General features: G+C 43.0%; 1 protein-coding gene across 2 annotated transcripts; it reads left to right on the top strand.

Moving 5' to 3' along the window:
* Positions 1-630: 630 nt before the first annotated feature.
* LOC308290439 (von Willebrand factor A domain-containing protein 5A-like) lies at positions 631-21,568 on the top strand. 2 transcript variants are annotated; one of them, XM_080732273.1, is made up of 22 exons: positions 631-752; positions 1,742-1,805; positions 1,933-2,135; positions 3,755-3,977; positions 4,352-4,533; positions 4,856-4,970; positions 5,297-5,463; positions 5,581-5,669; positions 6,057-6,201; positions 7,219-7,298; positions 7,526-7,640; positions 8,023-8,181; positions 8,477-8,580; positions 9,037-9,257; positions 12,932-13,000; positions 13,106-13,159; positions 16,125-16,166; positions 16,633-16,659; positions 17,065-17,127; positions 17,892-18,043; positions 19,283-19,406; positions 20,054-21,568. In XM_080732273.1, the coding sequence occupies exons 2-22, from the start codon at positions 1,763-1,765 to the stop codon at positions 20,131-20,133; spliced, it is 2,457 nt and encodes an 818-aa protein (XP_080588399.1). In that variant the 5' UTR covers positions 631-752; positions 1,742-1,762; the 3' UTR covers positions 20,134-21,568. The 2 variants fall into 2 exon arrangements, with proteins under 2 accessions (XP_080588399.1, XP_080588398.1); XM_080732272.1 differs by having other exon boundaries at positions 17,889-18,043.
* The last annotated feature ends 2,562 nt before the right edge of the window (positions 21,569-24,130 follow it).

The raw sequence follows: 24,130 nt of genomic DNA, 5'->3' as shown, positions 1-24,130 counted from the left end.
GAGCTCACAGTAATCACCCCAGACAGTCTGCACCCTGACTCACAAACACACACACACACACACACACACACACACACACACACACACACACACACACACACACACACACACACACACACACACACACACACACACAGTGTAGGCCTATCTGCAATGTAATTGTGAAAAAAAAAGAATATTGACAATGACAATAACTGTCAATTCTGTGCAAAGTTTTATAGGCATATGGCTTTGTTTGTGGGGTGGTTTCAGGGAGTTGTGAAAACAACAAAACTGTAGGCTACTTTTGAGAAAGTAAAAACAGTAGGCCTACTTTAACTCAAAAAACGATACTGAGCAACTTTCACTTGTAATAATATTTGTTTCACCATAATTTGAGTCCAGTCCAGTAATGGGCGAGTTGTCCAGTGTCCACAGTCCACACCAGACACCACAAACCATGGTTTCTATTTTCTGTTGAGTGCTGCTCTCTCTGCAAAGCCAACTGATCCCAGTCTACAATAGGTAAACCAGCGCCCCCCACAGGCGTTTCCTGGACATACTTATCTTTTTTTCCCTTTTTGTTTTTTTTATGACTCTTCTCCTTCCTTGTTGACTCCAGTGGGTGTGTCTTACTGGAAGAGTCTGACGCACACGCACATGTGCAGTGTTGTGTTGATCTCTTGTCTCTGTCAGAAGGTTCTGCGTCAGAACTTCAGAAGCCCGGCACAGACAGACAGCAGGCTCTCACCGTACTGTATTCTATCTTAAAGGTAAGAATATATTTCCGGTTTCATTCATTTATTTTCCTCAAAATAACGCATCTCGACAGACCCAACGATGGCTATCCCTATGTTACCAGGGTTCAAACGTTCTCCCATGGCTATTCGTCTGTCATTCAATGTTATATGAGATACTTAAATGGTTTCCTGTGGAAATAAGCTTAGTCTTTTCGTGGATCTCCTTTTAGTAGACCTTGTACCAGTGAACTGTACCGTCATGAAACTGTACCTTTTCCTATGCAAACTTCTAATAAAGTCTTCAATCAATCAATCAATCAGTCAGGTGCTCCCACTGCCTCCCAGTCATTTTCCAGAATTGTGTTTCATTCAATGGCTCGAATAACTTTTAAGCCCTTTGTGCTGGAGACAAATTTCCTAAAGCTACTTATGTTCCAGTTGAGTTAATATGAGCCGCAGCTGCACCCTTTAAGATCAACTTCAACTTTAACTTAACTGTCACATCACAGCACGATGTTCACAGGTGTAAAATGTCATACACTGTATGAATCTCTTAACCTAACCACTGCAATATGAGTGTAACTGTAAGCTAGTAAAGCTACATGTTGATGAAAAGCACCCCCCCCATTGTATTTTCACATTGTGGGCTACTTCTGTACTGCAGTAGCCTAGTTCCAGACCCTGAATCGCTAGCCACACCCCTTTAATTTTTTTGTTTCAGGCTAGTAGGCCTACTGCAGAGTTTTTAGGCTTTTTACTCCAAAACGAATTTCTTCTATGGGTGACAAATAAAGTGAACCACTTTCTGAGTAAAACAATAAAAAAAAAAAAAAAAAAATCAACTCACTTTTTGGAGCAATGCTGTTGTGCAGACTTTTATTCTTTAAAACTGTTAATCTGTGTCAAGCACCAGTGACGAACTGGATGGGCGCAACCCACTTGTTTTGAACTAGACAAATAAAATGAACCTTGAACTTCCTTGTTCAATATTTCCAGTAAAACATCCAACTTATTTGTTCCAGGTCCCAGGTGATACATACAATATGGTGAACTGTTGCGGGTTGCTTTCTGCCAAGAAAGATCCAGGTACAGCCTGCTTAATCCTGCTCATGGCTGCATTGTTGACTGAAGCAGAAGTATACTGTAACCTAAATGTGAAGTATTGTACTATTGCTCCTGAACCTCTCACACCATGCTTCTGTTTGTCTGTCAGTTCCTCTGAAAGGCATTGAGGTGGAGGTTGAGGTGAGGGACCATGTGGCTACAGTGACCTCCATTCTGCAGTATGAGAACAAGGAGGAAAGCCCCATAGAGGCCATCTTTGTCTTCCCTCTTCCTGGCGATGCTGCTGTCTGTCATTTCAGCGCAAAGATTGGACAGACAGAGGTTGTGGCTGAGGTGAAGGAGAAACAGAAGGTGAAGACTTTAAATGGCAACGTTCTCTGTGTCTACAACCATATTTGAGTGATTGATTTAGACTTCAGTGTCTTACTTCATTTGAAGCAACATATGGGTTTAAAAGATATTCTTATTCCCAGGAGGAATTGATCTTCCCTTTACAGATTCAGTCTTTGTGTTGCGCTAAAGGCTGTGAATCTTATGCTTTCTCATGATTCAATTCAATTCTGATTCCGATTCTTGGAGTCACGATTAGATTAAAAATCGATTAAAATAATATTCTAACCCTAAATAATGAATTGTCTCCGCCAGGCCGAAAGGCATGGCCGAGAGTATGTTTTCGCCCCGTCCATCCGCGTGTCCTTCTGTCTGTTTGTGGATAGCTAATCTCCGGCACCGTTGGCAAGATAGCAGCGAAACTCCCTGGGTGCCAGAGAAGAACCTCTGCCCCCAATTTTTGCATGGGCCTGTTAGAGCCCCACCAGGAGGCGGATTTGTGCAAAACACATCTTTGGACAGTACTCCTACAGATTTTGTCCAAAAATCACGCAAATCGTACACAGTATATCTAAGGTCATTAAACGAAACCGGTCTTTCATATTCCATCCTGATTGGCTAAGATTGGCTTACAGCCTTTGCAAGAGTGCTCCATTTTGAACAAAATGCCTCAAATCATGAACACAAAGTGTGATTTCCGTGAAATTTTGCACGCACATTCCGACTAGGCTGAGGAAGAAATGCCACTTCACATTTTTCATATCAACCTCATGGTGGTGCTGTAACAGGACGATTTGTGTTTTTACCAATAACTCCACTGATCAGTGTAAAACCTTTTATGCGCACTCCCTAGAGGCCAAGGAAAAAACCGTTGCCCTGCATTTTTCAGATCTGCTTTTTATAGCGCCACGAGGAGGCCGACTTAATTACTCCTTCAGATTTGTTCCAAAAATCACACAAATCAGTACACAGTATCTCTATAGTCATGTGATCAAGACTGATCTGTCCGACATTTCATATTCCATCCAAATTGGCTTACATTGGCTTCCGAAGTTTGAAGGATTGGTCCGTTTTGAACAAAATGCTTTTAATCATAAACGCAGCTTGCAATTTCCGCGCAATTTTGCAGGCCCATTACCAATAGGTCAAGTAACAAAATGCCACCCTTTTCACATTGGCCTGTTATAGTGCCACCAGCAGCTCAATTTTGGCAAAACACATTTTTGGAACAAAATGTGTCAAATCATGACAGGCCGCAGATGACATGGCACCCTTTTATGCCTATTATAGCGCTACCAGGAGCCCACAATAACCTACCTGACCTGGCAGAGACCTGTGCTCGGAAGAACACTGCTTCTAGTTCATATTGTTTTCATCTGGACTTTAACAACCAAACAGAAACACAACATAATTGCTTTGATGTTAGTAACAGTAAAGTGTCAACAAGCACCAGCTGGACAGTGACAAACAGACACCTCAGCTGTGCTGAATTGAAAGTGATTATATCACAAACACCACATAGAAAAACATAGACAGCCCCTGACACTCGCTCCGAAAATGTCCATGAACAGAGCCAACTTTAAAGTGTCCTGACAGACATAATAGCTGTCTGTCAGTAAACCATCACTCTATCCTCCCAGGCTCGGGAGGAGTATGATGATGCGTTGAGCTCAGGCCAACAGGCCTTCCTATTGGAGGAGAGCGAGCAGACCCCTGATATTTTCTCCATGAGTGTGGGCAGTCTGCCTCCAGGGGAGAGCGCCTCCATCAGGCTGGAGTACGTTACTGAGCTGACTGTGGAGGCTGATGATGGGCTGAGATTCTGTCTGCCTGCTGTTTTCAACCCCCGCTACCAACCTCAAGGTAGGAAACAGCGCCTAACCAACTGGGTCATCACATTACAGGGTTTATGCCAGGCCAGGTGCCTTGTAGAGCTTCATCCTAATCTGAATTTAATTGGTTAAATCAGATTCAGGATTTTTATGTGAATATTCCACAAGTTGTTTTATATGAAGGTTCTATGAGACTGCTGATTTTGACCACATTAATACAGTCTAGTGCTACGGAGTCGTATGAACGCACACACGCACGCACATGGACACACACACACACACACACACACACACACACACACACACACACACACACACACACACACACACACACACACACACACACACACACCTAATTTGTCATGTAAATTACAACATTTAGTACTTGTGTCTTCTCTTTCTTAGGTGGTGAAGGTGGCAGTGGAGGGAGTGGTCAGCCTCAGGTGACCTCTGTTCCAGCCTCTCTAGTGCCCTACAGTCTGTCCTTCTCTGCCCGAGTGACCTCTACTCGACCCGTCTCTAAAGTAGAGTCCAGCTGTTTCCTGGACCCTCTTCAGTACCTCAACACAGAGCAGACCCAGGCCACGGTAATGTGTGTGTGTGTGTGTGTGTGTGTGTGTGTGTGTGTGTGTGTGTGTGTGTGTGTGTGTGTGTGTGCGTGTGCGTGCGTGCGTGTGCGCGTGTGTGTGAGAGAGAGAGAGAGAGAGAGAGAGAGAGAGAGAGTGTGTGTCTACTAGTCTATGCATGTTTAGTATGTGTTTACTGTTTATGTGCATGGTTACAGTATGTTACCTACTTGCATTGAGTGACTAATGTGTCTGCATGCATGTGTGTATCCAAGGCACGGGCACCAGAATAAATGATATTTAATACATATTGTTCATAAGTTCATATTTTTGTGGGTCGTAGGTCAGGCTGGCTGCAGGACATAAGTTTGACAGAGACGTGGAGCTGTTGATTTATTACAAAGATGCCCACCAGCCCACTGCTGTGGTGGAGGCAGGACAGGAGTCTGTCAAAGCTGGTAACTGAGCTTCACTGAATAGTTTTTTCTATCTCTCTTTCTATCTCACACAAACACTGTTGTCAACACAGTTATTTGTCAACATTTAAGACTTTTCCTGTAGCAGGAAGAGCAACCTTTGTTGAATTAGATTATCCATTGTCAAATTGGATTACTTTCTTACACAAATCGTTTTTCAAATCAGATTTTCAAATTGAAGCAGATGGATGTGATAGAAGGCTGATTAGCAACTGTGTTGTTTTTTCCTCTCTCTCTCTCTCTCTCTCTCTCTCTCTCTCTCTCTCTCTCTCTCTCTCTCTCTCTCTCCCTTCCATCCCTCCTTCCAGGCTCTCTGATGGGCGACCCAGTGGTCATGCTGAGCTTGTACCCAGAGTTCCCTAAAGCTGTGATGTCATCAGTGACTTCACGTGGAGAGTTCCTGTTTCTGATGGATCGTTCTGGAAGCATGGATTGTGGCACCAGGCATGGTCAGACTCGCATTGGCAGTGCCAGGGTAATCACCAAACATGGACTCTACATCGTGTTTCCTTAAACCTTTCTCTACCATGTTGTCACGTGTTTCATTTTACTCAGTGGACTTTTTTTTATCGTATCTCCCTCCCACATGTAGGATACTTTGCTGCTCCTGCTTAAAAGTCTGCCCATGGGCTGCTACTTTAACATCTATGGTTTTGGGAGTAACTTTGATCACGTCTTCCCGTAAGTGACTCTACTCCTGTTGCCTAAGATCACAAATAGCTTGCTGTGTGTGTGTGTGTGTGTGTGTGTGTGTGTGTGTGTGTGTGTGTGTGTGTGTGTGTGTGTGTGTGTGTGTGTGTGTGTGTGTGTGTGCGTGCGTGCATGTTTATAGCAAGATTGTGGAGTATGAACAGGAGTTATGTCTGATTTATACTTAGTTTAGTGCTGGTGGCAAGAACTGAAAACAACCGATTAACAAGGCGGTCATGTCTTCACAACTTTAGTAATGTGTGTGTGTGTGTGTGTGTGTGTGTGTGTGTGTGTGTGTGTGTGTGTGTGTGTGTGTGTGTGTGTGTCTGTGTGTGTGTGTGTGTGTGTGTGTGTGTGCGCGCGCGCGTGCGTCTATAGCAAGAGTGTGGAGTATAAACAGAACACCATGGAGGAGGCTGTGACGAAGGTTGAGATGATGAAAGCTGATATGGGAGGAACAGAAATCCTTCAGCCCCTCAAACATATATACAAGCAATCCTGCATTCCAGATCAACCCCGACAAGTAAAACACACACACATGCACGCGCACACACAGACACGCACGCACGCACGCACACAGGCACGCACGCACGCACACGCAGAAAGATGTGCTAAGATTTCGGGATTAACAATGCAGAGATGAAATACGGAAATGTCCTTTGTTATGAGTTCAACTATGCTTTTGTGGCGTGCTGTGTCCTTAGCAGCTGTGGTGTGATTTTTACATTTTTTATTTTGTATCGTTGTCTGTTGGGCTGTTTGTTCAGTTGTTTTGAATGTTTAATGGCCACAATGGAAACCAGCCTTTAGGTTTTTAGTTTATCACTATCATCCATTTGGTGTCTTTCATCTTTGTCTTAACAAACTTTCATTCTTACATTACATTTTCTACAACATCTAGCCTAAAATCATGACTGATAATTTACATCTGGGAACAGACCCTTTCATTTGGGCATTACACTCCAGTGTGTAGATTTTACAGGCAACACCCTCTTGCCCTCTTGTCCCACTCCCTCTTTGTGTGAGTCATGTCTACTGTACTGTACGGTTAAAACAGTAGGATCTTATACTGTATTGCTGGAATGTAAAGCCTTACCAAACTAACAGGGAAGATCGGTACCACACCTCTTCTTGTTATTTGCACACTTTATCCACCTGTGTGACTGAGAACAACATACTCAACATGGGGTTGTGTAACTGGACATGTAATTGTCACCTGCTGGTGAGGTGAGAACCCACATGCAGGACAGCCAGGCTAGGTGGTGTTCAAAACCCGTGATTAGGTGTTTTGATACAGGAGATAGGTGAACAAGAACATTACAAATTAAAACATGTGACAGGAATACTAATACAGGAATACAATGACTCAACAAGGACTGGGAACAATACGGGTGGTTACAAATGGACACAGCTGGGGCAAACAGAAACTTAAAACAAGGAATACTAGACCAGGGAACAAAGTACATAGAGATACAAAACCTAGAAACTACAGTCAATGACAAAGTCTGTGACTGTCATATTTGTCATTTGTCATTTACAGCTCTTTGTCTTTACTGACGGAGAGGTGGGTAACACCAAGGATGTTATTGACCTAGTGAAGAAGAATGCCGGCTCTCACAGGTGGGGTCACCAAAAACACATTCACAAATAGTTCATTGACACCATTCATACTAGTAATAATAATAATAATGGATTGCATTTTATTATAGCGCTTTTCTAAGCAAGTTGCGAACTCAAAGCGCTTTACAATGGTCCATTCATTCATACATTAGTGCATGTCTGTTGTCCTAATGCTATTGTGTGTGTGTGTTTCTGCACATCTCTGTGCGTGCGTGCGTGCGCCACAGGTGTTTCACTTTTGGGATTGGGGAGGGGGCCAGCTCTGCTCTCATCACTGGAATGGCCAAGCAGGGTGGAGGTCATGCCCAGTTCATCACAGGAACTGAGAGGATGCAACCCAAAGTAAGACAACTCATCGTGTTTAGTCTGTTTTCATATTGTATGTTATGCACTTGTAGCAGAGTGACTCACTGCCTCAGCCTGATGGCCTCAAAAGTCTAGTATCTCCCCCGGTCCACAGGGATATCCCTTTGGTCTAATGGTTAAGATATTAAGTCCTGGGATCAAATCCTGGGCGTTACTGTCCAGTAGTATCATGTTATACATTCATGTAGGCTACTATGCAGGTAGTCTTGCATTATAAACCTTTCCTGCGCCAGAAGCAAACCAAATTCCTTGTACGAAGTATTGATAGAAGTGGTTACTTACAAATGTGTAATTAAGAGTGAATAATGTAAAAGCCTTTTTAGATTGATTTTACATTGTACCTTTTTTTACTCTCCAGGTGATGCAGTCTCTTCGCTTTGCCCTGCAGCCAGCTGTGGTGGATATTTCCCTTAAGTGGGACCTGCCAAAGGGCGTGTCTGTAACACCTCTGTCCCCACCCATCACAACCCTTTTCCAGGGTCAGAGGTCACTCGTTTATGCCCAGCTCACTGGAGAGGTAAGAGCAGCAACTTTCATCAGAGAAATACAATTATAGCCTGCATTTTGTTTCAGATGATTGTATACAAATATGTTTGGTGCCTTGATTGGCATTTTATAGACATGTCTCTACGTATGTAAAATACAGCACTGTAAAACAAACCCATCAATTAGTTTTAAACAAATTTCATTGTTAAAATTAAACAAGTAAGTATTTGAAGTGGGCCGGTAGTAAGTATAAACTCTCATAGTTAAGTTAAGTTCTGTCCCTGCATGGTTTTAAAACTTTATCCCAATGCCTCTTTTTCTTTCAGAGTTCAAGTGCCAGTGAAGGCAGTGTGAAAGTGAAGTACAGGCTGGCAGACCAACCCTTTAAGTACCAGCTCCACTTCAGTCTCAAACCAACAGAGGGCACTGGGTAAAGCAAGCTCTTCTCTTTCAGTACAGAAATTCTTCATTTGTATTATAGATTTGCATCTATCTTTATCAATCCATCCATCCATCTTCTATTTATCTGAAGTCGCGTCATGGAGGTCACAGTTCCAGCAGGGAATCCCAGTTGTACTCTGTTGCATCTTTCTAGTTCTCGAGAAGGACAGACAGACACAAACACTGCATTTCATGTGATATTTCTTTTTAAATCAAATAAAAAGTTTCCAATCAAAATTCTACTTAAAAACACTTTAATGGATTACTTCTACCATTTTGACTGCTGATCTTAATTTATTTATTTTTTATATACATTTATTTTAATGTTCATGAGTCCATTCAGAGCCTTCTCTCCTTTACCCTATGATGTCTCCCACTCAGCTATCCTAAAGTCTTTCTTATTAAAGCCATTAAAAACATTACACTTCCCATCTCCTGGGTGCAGATTGACAGTCCACAGGTTGGGGGCTCGGACCCTGATTCGCTCCCTGGAGCTGGAACAGAGAGACAAGCGAGGGCAGCAGGATGGAGCAGTGAAGAAGAGGGTTGTGGAACTCAGCATCCAATCAGGAGTGAGCAGTGCCTTCACTGCCTTCATCGCTGTCAACAAAGGAAGTGGGGAGGCTGTACAAGGACCTCTGTTACGCAGAAATGTTCCAACTCCAAGTAAGTAGACACACACTTAGTGTGTAAATAAAGGATAAAGGAGAACTTTTTTTTTCAACCTATCGTCATATCATAATTATGTCCTCCCTAATGCTCATTATAAGATGGTACCGTTTCGGTCTTGTCAATCTGTGTCTCAGAGGAGGGCTGTGGACAGTTCAGTAACTATAGGTTACGAACGTAACCCCAGATATTCGATAAAGGGAGCGAGAATACTCGCTTATGGGAGAACGCCCCCTGGCGTGAACACAGAAGCAACACTTTACAAATTCCCGGACAATTTATTGGTAGGGCAGCTGACTTCGTCATCTAGCCCTGGCGAAGGCCCCGCCTTTCGTTTATATACGCCGGCCTGGTGACGTCAGCTCCTCAGTTCTGGAACATTTTTGCTTTCTCGCCCGCAACAGCAAGAAGGGTGTTTCAGCGAGTATTCTCGCTCCTCTCACTCCCATTATCGATAACCGGGGTTACGTTCGTAACCTATAGTTGTTCTTCAAATGGTCACTCAAATACTCGCTTATGGGAGAGAGACTTCACAAACTCCTGAATTACCATGGAAGTCCCAAACCAAGCCCCTACCAAGGGATCTAACTCCTACCAGGAGCCACACTAAGGACCGCCTGCGCCACTGACTGTGCGGCCACATCCAAATGATAAAACCTGACAAAAGTCAGATGTGATGACCGAAAGTGCATGCAAATCACTAACCCGCTTCGCAGTCACTAAGGCCAACAACAGTGCTGTTTTAAGTGACAAATGCTTCATGTCTACTTCCTCCAGGGGCTCAAAAGGAGCACCGGTCAGAGAATCTAACACCAGAGTCAAATCCCATGGTGGCACCAGGATTTTCGTAACCCTCAGACAACGTCTGGCTCCTTTCATAAACCTACGAATGAGTCCATGTTCACTCACTGGTTTACCTCCAAAACCTAGATGGCAAGTCGCTATGGCAGCCAAATAGATGTTAATCGTATTGAAAGCTCTACCTTTTCTAATCAGACCTTGTAGAAACTCCAACATATCTGCTATTGAGACCCTTAAAAGCAACAATCTGAGCTTCTTCACACCAGTCTTCAAATACACACCACTTGCCACCGTAGAGATTCCTTGTTGACAGGGCTCTTGCGTCTTGTATGGTATCAATAACATACTGAGGTAATCCCTCAGATCTTAAATTCAACCTTTCACGGGCCAAACCCACAGAGCAAGCTGCCATGGGCTGGGATGGATCCAGTCCCTGCAACGAAATGTCCCCCTGGACAGCAGATCTGCTGCTCTGTTCTGGACACCTGGAACGTGTGTCGCTCTGAGCGACAACAAATGGGGTGCGCACCAAATGATCAGATCCTGGGCTAGTTTTTGTAGCACAGGAGACCGAAGGCCTCCCTGCTTGTTGATGTAACTCCCCGTGGTGGTGTTGTCTGATCTGATCAGTACGTTATGTCCCTCCAACCATGGAAGGAAACGTTGAAGTGCTAGGAACACTGCTAACAGCTCCAGGTAGTTTATGTGGGATGAAGCCAGGCTGGCGTCCCACGTCCCTCTGGCCATCCTGCCGTTGTGTGTAGCACCCCATCCGGTCAGGCTGGCGTCTGTTGTCACCACTCGTCTGAATGTCAAGATGGAGGTCCCTGGCCCCCGCTGGTCGATGACGCCTGCCTGTGATAGGAGACGCTTCTCCCGGGTGTGGGTGAGAGGGTGGGGGGGCTTTCTTGGGAAGGCAGGCTTTAAGTACTTCGTCTTCCTCCTGCCGTTTCTTCCATTCGGCTTTTAGGAACTCCGTCCTGGACTCCTGGTGCCGAGGAGGCCCTCCTGTGTCAGCGGCTGATCCAGAGCTTTCTTGCGGATTGGGTCTTTGAGCTCACTCTTGTCGACCCAGCAGGCCCACTCCAGGATCGATATATGGGCCATGGATCGGCCGACCTCCGAAATGACAGTCCTGGTGAGGGCCAGTACCTCGTTGTTCACCCTCCTCATCTCTGCCATCTGATCCTTTGACGGGCGCTCACCTGCTTCACGGTAGAGGACTGTGTTCGATTCCGTCAGGATGCCGATCATGTTGAGCGCTTTCAGGACTGTGGAAGCCTTCTTACTGACCGACTTAAACAGAGTGTCCTTGTAGCTTTTGAAGCAGTCAGGGGTTGAGAAGGGGGCATTGGGTGCAAGGAGATGAGCTTCCACATTCCTCTCGACCTCCGGGAGGGAGACAAAGCCTTCTTCCTTCATGCCAGCGCAGCCCAGGAAAAGGAAGGGGGTGTGGGGGAGAAGGGTCTGTGCAAGGACTGCTTTGCGTAGTTCACAGTGCTCTGCATCAGCGGTACTTCTTGTTTCGGCGTCTGGGCCAAGGTACGGTTCAGCCCGTCGAAAACATCGGCCACCTGGTTGGCATCAGCCTCTGTCACCGGCCATGGGATGTTAAGCCTAGAGACCGCCCTTTTGAAGAGGACTTGGGGCTCTGAGGCGTTGATCTTCAAGCCCTCTTGTGAGACGCCTGTTGGCACGGATTTGGTCGCTCCAGCGGTGGAGCGCGACGGGCCGGAGGCTCCATCGTCGCGCCCATCTTCCTCCACCTGGTCTGAGGGGAGGTAGTCATCCTCACCCTCCTCCCAGTCGCCATACTCGTCGTCATAGTCCTCCTCTTCCTCGTCACTGTAGACGGAGTCATATTCGTGAATGATGACACCACTTGACTCTCTTGCGGAGATACCTCTCCGGTATATCACCACACAGCTTGCAGAAGGAGGCCCCGAGCCTGAACGGCATGCCCCCGTCCTAGGCAATCGACGCACTTGTCGTGCGGGTCTCTGCCTGATATGGAACCCTGGCAGATCAAGCATGTCTTCATCGGCGGTGGGTTCCTTCTGGAATAAGAGCGGGTCTGTCGTACTGTGGCCATGCTGGAAACACAACATGTTGGACTGAGATGGTTGCGTGGCGGGGCCTTCGCCCAGGCTGGATGACGAAGTCAGCTGCCCTACCAATAAATTGTCCGGGAATTTGTAAAGTGTTGCATCTGTGTTCACGCCAGGGGGCGTTCTCCCATAACAGCGAGTATTTGAGTTACCATTTGAAGAATAACCTTCCTACCAGTAATCTGAGTTCCCAGAAGTGATTTTCTTTGCCACTAGGGGGGCGAGAAGAACTTCTGGGAAGAAACCATTATATTTCTGGGCCGGAAGTCAGCCCAGCTCAGTATCTGGGTAGCAGGAAGTTGCACAAGTATGGGTAACCAGAGGCAAATATGGAGGAGGTTACCTATGTCTCAAAAAGCCCACGTATCGAGGCAAATCCTAGCCTACCAGTGAGGTCATCGATCGGTAGGCAGGTTTTGTCATTTCAAACCAGATTTGATTTTTATTTCTTACTTTAGGCTTTAGCACAGCATTAGCACAGCGGGGTCCACCCTATGTTCCCCAGGTTCTATGTTCCCCACAGGTTAACATTCATTCACCATGCGTTAGTTTTACTGAGGTTAGGTTTAGGATTAAGGTTAGGTTTAGTTGGTAATTGGGGAACATAGAACCTGGGGAACATAGGCACGTCCCAGCACACACAGTAAGCTTGATATGTACAGAAACTTTAACTTGAAAATCCAGTAATTAGCCGCTGCTTTGTCTGTATTGAAGTAACTTCCAGTGGAATTCATTAACTATGTTATGCTATCCTTGTCATAGTGATGTATGCCTGTGGCCCCGCCCCCATGTTCAGGCGAAGTGGAGCTCCAAGGATAATGAGTATGAATGGTAAATGGGGTGGGGGGATAAATAAATGTGTAATTCAAGTATTTGAAGCTTAATTAAAGTAATTTAAGTCCCCTGTGGTTAACTGGAACTTTGTCATTTCCACAGCATCTGCCCCCAAGAGTCGCTCCAAGAGATCTGCCAATTTTGCCCAATGCTCCGGTTGGTTGGAAATGTATTATATTTGAGTTGATTTATAGTGCATATTCAAAATGGAGATAATATTGTTTGCCTTGAGTATTAATATTTAATTAGTATTTAGTATTATTATGTAACCATATTCCAATAGTACTCCTCGCCTTCACTGTCAAACGTCCTCCAGCATGGATGTGTGACCATCTTCTGGACTTCACATCTTCTTCAAGTCTTGCAATATGTGGCCTAAATATCTCTAGGTTTAACCCTGTTAATGAACAAACAGCAGTGATTTACGTTCAGACATTGACATTATATGTAGTCCACAAGAAGGGCACATATTTCAGCAGGCCACCAATTTCACCTAAACACCCCCATGCTGGAGGACGGATGAGGCGAGGAGGAAGAAATTGGAGTATTAGAATCTGGCTTATGAGTCATTACATGCTTAGAGACCCTTTTTTTGAGGGAAGGTGTAATGGCACGATGATGAGACACAACTAATTGCTGAATTGACATTTTCAGAGGCACAGTGTAAGCTTTTTCTCACCTGCATGTGTTTGATATTTTGGGTATTTGCTGTCGGAGGTTAGGCACATTAGGGTCACGGGTGTGTGTGACTTGAATATCAGTAGTACCCACGAGCCTTGAACTTGAGACTCGACTTGGGTTTTAGTCACACATTTGATAACTTTAGACTTACTTGATAAAATACTTGGACTAGAGTCTTTTCGAGTCATTTGATACCTTCCAACAAGCGAATTTTTCACATTTGCCTTTTATAGCGCCAGGACAACTTATGTAAAACACATTCTTTGCTATTACTCCATCAGATTTTCTCCAACAATCATGCAAATCAGTACACAGTATCTCTATAGTCATGTGATCAAGTCCGATCCGTCTGATATTTCATATTCCATCCTAATTGGATAGTATTGGCTTCCAAAGTTTGCAGGATTGCTCCGTTTTTGAACAAAATGCCTCAAATCATCAACGCAGCTTGCGATTACCGTGAAATTTGCAACACATATTCCCTACGTCAAGGAACAAATGCTACCCTTTTCACATTGGCCTGTTATAGAGTCACCAGCAGGTAGACTTTAGCAAAACACATTTTTGGAATACAATGCCTCAAATTATGCATGCAGCGTCCGACTGCCATGAAAGGTCTAAGATTGGTGAAGAACACATGCCACGCTTTTTACATTGGCCTATTATAGCACCACCAGGACGCCTGGCCTGGTGGAGTCCTGTGCTCGGAAGAGCACTGCTTCTAGTACTTCCTCATCTATCTATAAATGCGACAAATCTCTGTCTGTCTGTCTGTTTGTTTGTAATCCGCGTATCTCAAGAACCGTTCGTCCCACCGGCTTCAGATTCGGCACGCGCGTTCCCCGCCGCCGCGCGGAGTGCAGTGCCGGGCCTCGACCCGACCCGACTCGCGGTTTTCCGAAACCGGCGCGAAACGTTCGGAATCTCCTTATGCGGAGCTGATTGTTGACATCAGGCTGTTCCGGAGGAAATCGGCGCAAGCGCTGAGTCATTGTGACATCACTTCATAAAAGGCTCTGACATCACGTACGCCACATGAGTCAACACAAAATCTCTGTGAATGTGTATGTATGTATGTAATCCGCGTATCTCGAGAACCCTTCTTCCCACCGGCACGCGCGTTCTCCAGATATGGGCATAAAGTCTGACCTCAGAGTTTTCTGCAACCGGTACTGTGTGTGCAGAGATCTTCATATATGGGCATAAGTGGACAAAGACAAACAGATGGTCAAAACGTGTCCTATGACAACAGGTATATTGGGGTTTGCATTAAAGGGTGGGGCATTCATGGGGTTTGCATTAAAGGGTGGGGCATTCATTCCCTATTTCAAATTCGGCACGTGCGTTCCCCACCGCAGCAGGTAGTGCAGTGCTCGGCCTCGACCCGACCCGACCCGATACACGATTTTCTGGAACCAGCACGAAAGGTTCGGATTCTGATGTCTGACATCAGGATTTTCCGGAACTGGCACTGTGTCTGCATAGATCTCCAATTCTCCATATATGGGCATAAAATGGATGCAGACAGACAAATACAGATATCTCCATATATGGGCATAAATGGACACAGGCAAACGGATGGTCAAAGATCTCCATATATGGGCATAAAGTGGACGCAGACAGACAGATACAGATATCTCCATATATGGGCATAAATGGACACAGGCAAACAGATGGTCAAAACGGGTCCTATGACAACAGGTATAATGGGGTTTGCATTAAGTTTGTCTCCTCCTCCATCTGTTTGTCTGTGTCCCTTTATTCCCATTATGGAGATCTCTGTATCTGTCTGTGCCTCCGACTGTGTTGCAGACACAGTGCCGGTTCCCCCTTTAATGCAAACCCCATTATACCTGTTGTCATAGGACCCGTTTTGACCATCTGTTTGAAAAAGCGACAGAAATCTCATATATGGGCATAAAATGGACGCAGATAAACAGATATCTCCATATATGGCATATATGGGCATACAATGGATGCAGAATCACAAAGATCTCCATATACGGGCATAAAAGGGACACAGACAGACAGATACAGAGATCTCCATATATGGGCATAAAATGGACGCAGATAGACAGATATCTCCATATATGGGCATATATGGGCATAAAATGGACCCAGAACTATAACTGCAGTGATCTCCATATATGGACATAAAATGGACACCGACAGACAGACAGATACAGATATCTCCATATATGGGCATAAATGGACACAGGCAGACAAATGGTCAAAACGCGTCCTATGAAAACAGGTATAATGGGGTTTGCATTAAAGGGCGGGGCATTCATTCCCTATTTACATTGTTCCGAGTTGGCCAGGTCGCCGACTAGACGCTGGGCCGCCCAGCTTCTAGTTCTTTTAATGCTCTTTATTTCATTTTTTTTATTTTTTTGTCTTGCAAGTTGCAATCATAATATTCTTTGTCTATTGTTTTCAGCCAGTCCAGTGTCAAGGTCAATGGCAGGAGGAGGAGGAGGAGGTATGTTATTTTTGTTATTTAGCCCTGCTAGAACTGATTGAGTCAATAGATGTACAGTACTAGTCTAGTTTGAGATGGTCACTAGACTAATTAAATTATAACGGAGTTCACACATTTGAAATCCGTTCATGTGCAGCAAATTGTGATAATGATGCATCACAATGTGAAATGACAAAAACATTCATTTCCTTATATTAACACTTTGACTACCATAATTTTGCCATAACTAATGTAGATTAGCTGCCATGGCCTTTTCCTATTTATTCCTACCTGATTTTCGAGGGCTCCATGTACATAGCATGTGTCCATTATGTAAACATGCATGCAGGAAAGTAATAATCTGTTCTAATATTTATGGGAATTATGAATTGAAGAGAACTGCACAAAATAAATGGAAAGAATAGTGCGGTTACTGCATTACAGTACAGATTTTAATTGTCATTTTAATTCTCTGTTGCATCTCAAGGAAGATGTGGCGGAGGAGGAGGAGGAGGTATGTTCATTTTATGTATTCATTTTATTTTTAGCTCCGCTATAGATTATATTGGGGATCCAAAAACTGTTTTCTTCTCCCAATATAGTTGTTATGACAATTTCTCATGACACTGCTGACCTCTACTGACAACGTGTCTCCTCTGACGCTAATCATAATATTGACATCAGTTCCAGTCATGAAAATACATAATTCCATTGCTATTCCACTGCTCTTTTTTCCTAGTTTGTTTTCGTGGTATTATAATCATTGTGTACTTAGGTGCAGCAAATTATGATGATGACAGTGTGAAATGAAATGATAAACTGTTTATTTCAATGAATTGCAATGAATTGAGTTGACATTTCTAACATTTTTAGAATATATTTAGTTTGATACAGATTCTGATTATCATTTTATTTTCAGGATATGCTGATATGATAGATAGATCAGCTCCTATATGCTATGTTAAAGGAGAAGCAATGTTGGGTAAGTTACTTTATATTTGTAATAGATTACTTATTACATATTACTTTCATTTTAAAATAATACATTTCGTTACATATTACTGTCTGAGCAAGAGTAATATATTAATATTACTTATTACTTTTACCAACATGCCCAAATTTAACTTTTTTGGTGCCATGATTTTTTCTCTTCAATGTCCCACGATGCCATGGTCTCCATAGACTTCCATGTAATTTATAGTGCACGGATCGTGCACGCCCATGCCTAGATGATGCACCACGTGTGTGCCCACTGTTCACAGCTTTCAAACAAAACAATCTGCTTGGAAATCCGTTCAGGCATTCATGATTTATCAGCCATTATGTTTTCTTCAGATGTAAACAAACATGGCTGCCATGTTTGAAAGAATGGGTTGGTATGGGGGTTAAACATGCCTAACACATTTCTGGAGGTCCAAAAAACATTTTTGAAAAAAAAAAAAAATTGAAAAAAAAAAAAGATTTTTTTTTCTTCAAAAACGGCCCAAACTCGGGAAACTCAGGGTTGGCACAGCGTTGGTACCAATACAAACTCGGGAAACTCGGGGTTGGCATCATATGTGTTAACAATTAAATCGTTTGGATAAATCAATAAATAATGTCATCATATTGTATGCTCAGAGTTTCAGTTCTCCATCATATATGGAGATCCCTGATGTCCACATCACTGTGGCGCGTCGCCCTGAGGCGTCTTATTACTGTAACACGTTACTTTACTAACTCCTTTACCCCAACACTGTCTAGCAGACCCTGAGCCTCACAATCCTCAGCCACCCAAAGACACATTGCTGCAGTTGATTTCCCTCCAGAATGCCTCTGGCTCCTGGACCCTGACATCAACCCTGGAAAATGTACTGGGGAAGAGCAAGGACCAAGTGGAAAAGTCAATGCCTGCACAGGTCAGTCATTGTCAAGTCAAGTATGACCACAATAACTGAGCAGGACAATAAACTGAATGGGTTCAGGTATGGTTGTAAATGTGTCCTGAAATATTTATATTTTGAGTATCGAACGACACTAGGGTGACCAGACGTCCCGCTTTGTGAGGGATAGTCCCACATTTCCTTTTCATGCATCCCTAAAATTAAGACCCTGTCCCGCATTGTGATTGGCAGGCTCCGTGCTCCATCAAATATGCACATTAAAATCTGGCTTTCTTCAAATGTCCGTGTGGAGAAAGTGCCTGCAGTGTGACTTTAAAGACATGCACCTGAGTTTGCTCTGTATTTGGTCTGCTTTTGTTTCCTTCTACACCAAATCTGTTCGCCAGAAAGAGCAGATCTACAAGGTCACAATGCATCACAATGCAACCCATTCCGAGCTTGTAGCTCTGCTATTTATTGTGAATGTTCCCCCCCAGAATAGTTTGAGTACAAGTGGTTAATTATGCTTTACACGTAACATTATTCAATCAATCAACCTTTATTTGAGATCTATTGGACCTGTGATAAATCACTGAAAAGTGATAATGTTTCAAGTGGTCTGAACTGGACTTCGCAGTTATTGTGCTATTATCCTGTTATTAGGTTATTATATATATATATATATATATATATATATATATATATATATATATATATATTAGGGGTGCAACAATACTTGTATCGATATCGAACCGTTCAATACGAGGGTATACCGAACCGAATGACCCTGTACCAAACAATACAATACCACTCCACATCCACATTCCCATGGAACCCCCTCAAGGACCCCTAGGGGTCCGCAGAGCCCACTTTGAGAACCACTACCCTAGACGTTGGGTACAGTATTGTTCAAAGTTAAAACAAAAAAAACACGTAGTTATAAAAATAAATGTATAAATCAAGGACATTTCTGTTCATTTTTTGTATTGAAAAAATATCGAACCTGACAACAAAATATCGAACAGAATCGAACCGTGAATTTTGTGTATCGTTGCACCCCTAATATATATATATATATATATATATGTATGTGTGGATATGGGGGGGGGGGGCATTGCTGGATGATAAAGATCTCTCTCTCTCTCTCTCTCTCTCTCTCTCTCTCATACACACACACACACACACACACACACACACACACAAAGCATTTCTGTCGTTCCTGTAATGGAATTGAAATTATGTATGTGTAATTCTTTGATGGTTTTGACTTATTAGGTTAACCAGGCAGTGTGGACCACTGTTTTGGCTTTGATCTGGCTCCATGGTTTCAAGATGGAAGCCCAGGATGAGTGGCAGCTTCTGGCTATGAAGGCAGTATCCTGGATCCATGCTCAAAAAGGTGAAATGAACGCTGGTGGTTTCATGTCCTCATTAAGGTCCTGTGCCTGACATTTTGTGCTTTCCATTATTTGTTTGTTAGCAAACCTTTTTTTGGAAAGCCACCTTACATCAAAAACTATATTCCAAACCTACATTCAAACTGAGAAAACGGGGGTGAAAATAAATGAGCATTAAAAATTCACCTGATTACAAAGAACATAGTGCTTAAAGGAGTAGTTCACCCCAAATGACTTTTTTTCTATTTATTACTCACACCATGGAGACTTGAGTTCAATAATATTCTTTTTTATTTGTCGCATTCCTAAGACAAACATTTTAATATAGTAAATGTACCCCAATTGATTCTGGATGGGGACCCAAAAGCACCATCCGGAATCAATGGGGGTGAATTCATTGTAATCGAATTTTTGTCTTAGGAATGTGACAAAAACAAAACAATATATTATTGAACTCAAGTCTCCATGGCGTGAGTAATCAATAGGAAAAAAAGTCATTTTGGGGATGAACTACTCCTTTAAGCCTGTACAACTGCATCTATTAAACTGTACATATACTTGTACACATGTATGTGTGTTGTATTCCATATCTTCTGTTAAGTACACTATGTAATCTAGTCTCTACTGACAGTTTGCGTCTGTTTTTCAGTCCCAAATCTGACTGAGTGCATTGAGGCTGGAAATACCCTGTTGGGCTGCAAGGTGCAGAAAGATGCCCTGGAGCTGTGAGAGGTTCATCCTGCCTGGCTCCATCTTGCCTATCCACCTGCGGGGTTGGAACAGTAGAATAGAATATTATGTCTGGCTTATTCTGGCGTATTATACGTTTCTGTCAACGTGAACCTTTTCCAGCCTTATACCATTCCCTTCAAACAACATTTAATCTACCGCATTAGCATTGTACAATGATGGTTTCCCAATATCATTACTTTTGATTGCTGTAAAACTTCTGACAATATAATTACTACACTTTTCACAATATGCAAAAGGAGTTAGCACATCCTTATTTGCACTCCATACAAGTAAGTGCCTGCATTGATTCAGAATGGACAAGGAGAAAATATAAAGAGCTGCACTTGTGTATCCTGCCATTGTAGGTTTGCCTATTATTATTCCAGAAAAGATTTTTCTCCCCTAAAACATCATCAGGTATGATCAGGTATTATTAATTGGATGGAAGATTTTTCCAAAAAAAGTGTACAGAAAGAGTTAAAATTGTGTTTTTATTTTTATTTTTTTGTGGCCACACCCACCAGTTCATTAGGTATGCCTGGTTGTCAGGTGGGTGGTGACCCAGCTGAAGTTAGCCACACCCACAGTGTTGGGTGAAAGGTAAAAGGGCCCTCCCCTTTTTTGATGATTATATGATGCCATTTAATCTGTGTTTTTTCGACTGGGCCTTTTGACTATAACCCCACCAGGTGGCCTATTAGAATAATGTTAACTTCATAGACACATACAAAACAGAAAAAGTGCAACACTATGGCACCACCTCTTTAAGAGAAATAGCTGCTAAATTAGAAGACAACACTCATAAACAGTTCATGGGCACAAACATAAATAAATATGTTTTTGATTTCTAAATAGCACAATGGCACAAAGATTGCAACGAATCCTTGAAAAGATTCAGATTTCGTAAATAGCGAGCTAAAGAAGAGAATATGCATTTCGGTGTGTATTATGCAATCCATGTATTGCACAAATTGAAGGATATAGAATAACATGTTAGTGCTAAAGTCAAAGAAGTTGATGCACAATGGACTTATTGATTCACTAATTTACAAAAGTTATCCAAATGTTTACATTTGGTTCCTTGGTGGTATAGTGGTAATGATTTAGGTATGGGAATACAAGTCTTTTCAGTGCACCATAGGTTGTTTTACATAATGTTTGATGCTTATTTTTGTTTAATAATTTGGGTTAGTATTGTGCCAAATGCCAAAGTCCTTGTAAGCACCTTAATAGTTGTCAACATGTTTACATTTGGTTCCTTGATGATATTGTGGTAAAAATGTAGTTATGGAAATATGTGTCTTCTTCAGTGCACCATAGGTTGATTTATATATATATGTTTGATGTTTTGATTATTATATTGATTTGTTTGTCTTTAATGTGGGTTATGATTATGCTACAGGCCAATGCAAAGTCCTTGTATGAAACGTATTCTTGTCAATTAAAGTTCTAGTTTTCGTATTCCAATACGTTTGTTCCTGTCTGTTTTGTTTGCTTGCGAGGGGGGTAACCACTGAATTTTAAAATGATTTATTGTATTGTATGTAACAAGATAACAAAAACAACTAGAAGCAGTGCTCTTCCGAGCACAGGTCTCCACCAGGCCGTGCGTCCTGGTGGTGCTACTGTATAATAGGCCAATGTAAAAAGGGTGGCATATGTTCTTCACCTTAGATCTTTCATGGCAATCGGACGCTGCATGCATGATTTCAAGCATTGTGTTCCAAAAATGTGTTTTGCTAAAGTCTACCTGCTGGTGGCGCTATAACAGGACAATGTTAAAAAGGTAGCATTTGTTCCTTGACCTAGTGGGAATATGTGTGGCAAATGTCACGGTAATCGCAAGCTGCGTTGATGATTTGAGGCATTTTGCTCAAAAACTGAGCAATCCTGCAAACTTTGGAAGCTAATATTAGCCAATCAGGATGGAATATGAAATATCAGACGGATCGGACTTGATCACATGACTATAGAGATACTGTGTACCGATTTGCATGATTTTTGGATAAATGTATGATGAATGAGGATCCTACCCACCCATGTATTACATCAATGGATGGAGCACACATTAAGGAAGTTGAGGACTTTAAATATCTTGGTTCATATGTGGCTGACAACAGAAAGGACTTTCTTGCCAGAAAGGGACAAGCTTGGAATGCCTGCAACAAACTCCTTAGAGTCTGGCAGTCCGGCATTTCAACCTCTACCAAGGTCTCTTTCTTCAGGGCCTGTGTTGAAAGCATCCTGCTGTACGGTGCTGAAACATGGACTATGAAGAAGGAACTACAAGACCGGCTTGATGGCACATACACAAGACTTCTCATGTGTGTTAAAAACATCTCCTGGAAAACTCATCCAACCAAAAAGCAGATCTATGGTGAACTGCCGCCAATAACAACAACCGTAGCACGTCGGAGAGCAATCTTTGCTGGTCACTGCTACCGTTCCAAGGATCAAGTAATATCAGATATCCTGCTATGGCGGCTCCCCCAATCGTCCAGAGGAACCAGGCCTCATACATATCCTGACACTATCTCCAGGGACACAGGACTTGCATTCCAAGAACTGGGAGCAGCAATGGCCGACAGGACCCGATGGAAAGACGTGGCATCTAGGATCTCGACGACAGTCGAAGGATGATGATGATGATGGATAAAATCTCAAGGAGTAATATCCAAAAATAAGTCGGCCCAAAGGTGGCGCTATAAAAGGCTGATGTGAAAAATGCAGGGCAAAGGTTTATCCTTAGCCTCTAGGGAGTGCGCTTACAAAGTTTGAAACTGATCGGTGGAGTTATAGGTAAAACCACAAATCGGGCTGTTATAGCGCCACCATGAGGCTGATTAAAAAAAAATTAAGTGGCATTTCTTCCTCGGCCTAGTGGGAACGTGTGTGCGCGATTTCATGATAATTGCACTTTGCGTTTGTGATTTGAGGCATTTTGTTCAAAACGGCTCAATCCCACAAACTTTGGAAGCCAATCTTAGCCAATCAGGATGGAATATGCAAAATCGGACAGATCCGTGTCGATCACATGACTGTCGAGATATTGCCTACCGATTTGTAGGATTTTTGGACAAAATCTGTAAGAGTAGTGCACAGAAATGTGTTTAGCAAACATCGGCCACTAGTTGGCGCTAGAAAAGGCCCATTTGAAAAATTTAGGGCAGAGGTTCTAGATTGGCATCCAGGGAATGTGTGTGCTCACTTTGGCAGCGACCGGGCCAACGGCGACTGAGATTTGGCGCTCACAAACTGCGAGGACGCACGGACGGACGCACGCACGGACGGACACACGGACGGAGGGGAAAACATACTCTCCCTCAGCCTTCGGCTGGTGGAGACAATCAGTTATTGTATTGGACATAAATGAAAGCAACCAGAAAATCTTTCTAACCATCTCATCTTCTTTTTCTTTTCTTTTTATCCTACACATAAACAACATACAGGCCGCAAATGGGCCTGAAAATAAAGTGCTTCTTCCAATGTTTAGAGGGCCTTGTCTAAGGCCACAGTATAACATGTGCAGTGGTGGGAAAAGTACTCAAATGTTTTACTTAAGTAAAAGTATCAATTCTGCAATATAGAAATACTCTGTTACAATTTACTACAAGTACAAAGGTATTGGCATCAAAATGGAATGTTCCATTTCAAGTTTTCAAATGTATAAAAATCTTTGGAAAATAGCAGATCTACATGCTCACAATGCTTCGTGATGCGACGCATTGTGAGCTTGTAGATCAGCTATTTTCAAATGGCCGAAATGTTTATATGTTTATATATAAAGTTTTCAAACAATTATAGTGGAGTAAAACTGTAAAAGTACAATATTTCCCTCCGAGATGTAGTGGAGTAGAAGTAAAAGTATTGAGAATTGGAAATATATCAATAACTAGTAAGAAGCCTGAGGGCGACAAGCGATGGTCACGCCAAGTCTTGGCACTCTGGCCAGTGATGTACAGGCATTGACACTAAGGCTTGCCCACCTGCCCCC

The sequence above is a fragment of the Nannobrachium achirus genome (assembly GCF_963921795.1).
Source record: "Nannobrachium achirus genome assembly, chromosome: 8".
Lineage (NCBI taxonomy): Eukaryota > Metazoa > Chordata > Actinopteri > Myctophiformes > Myctophidae > Nannobrachium > Nannobrachium achirus.
The sequence above is the reverse complement of the archived record's forward strand: the minus strand, read 5'-3'. Positions and strand labels throughout refer to the sequence as shown.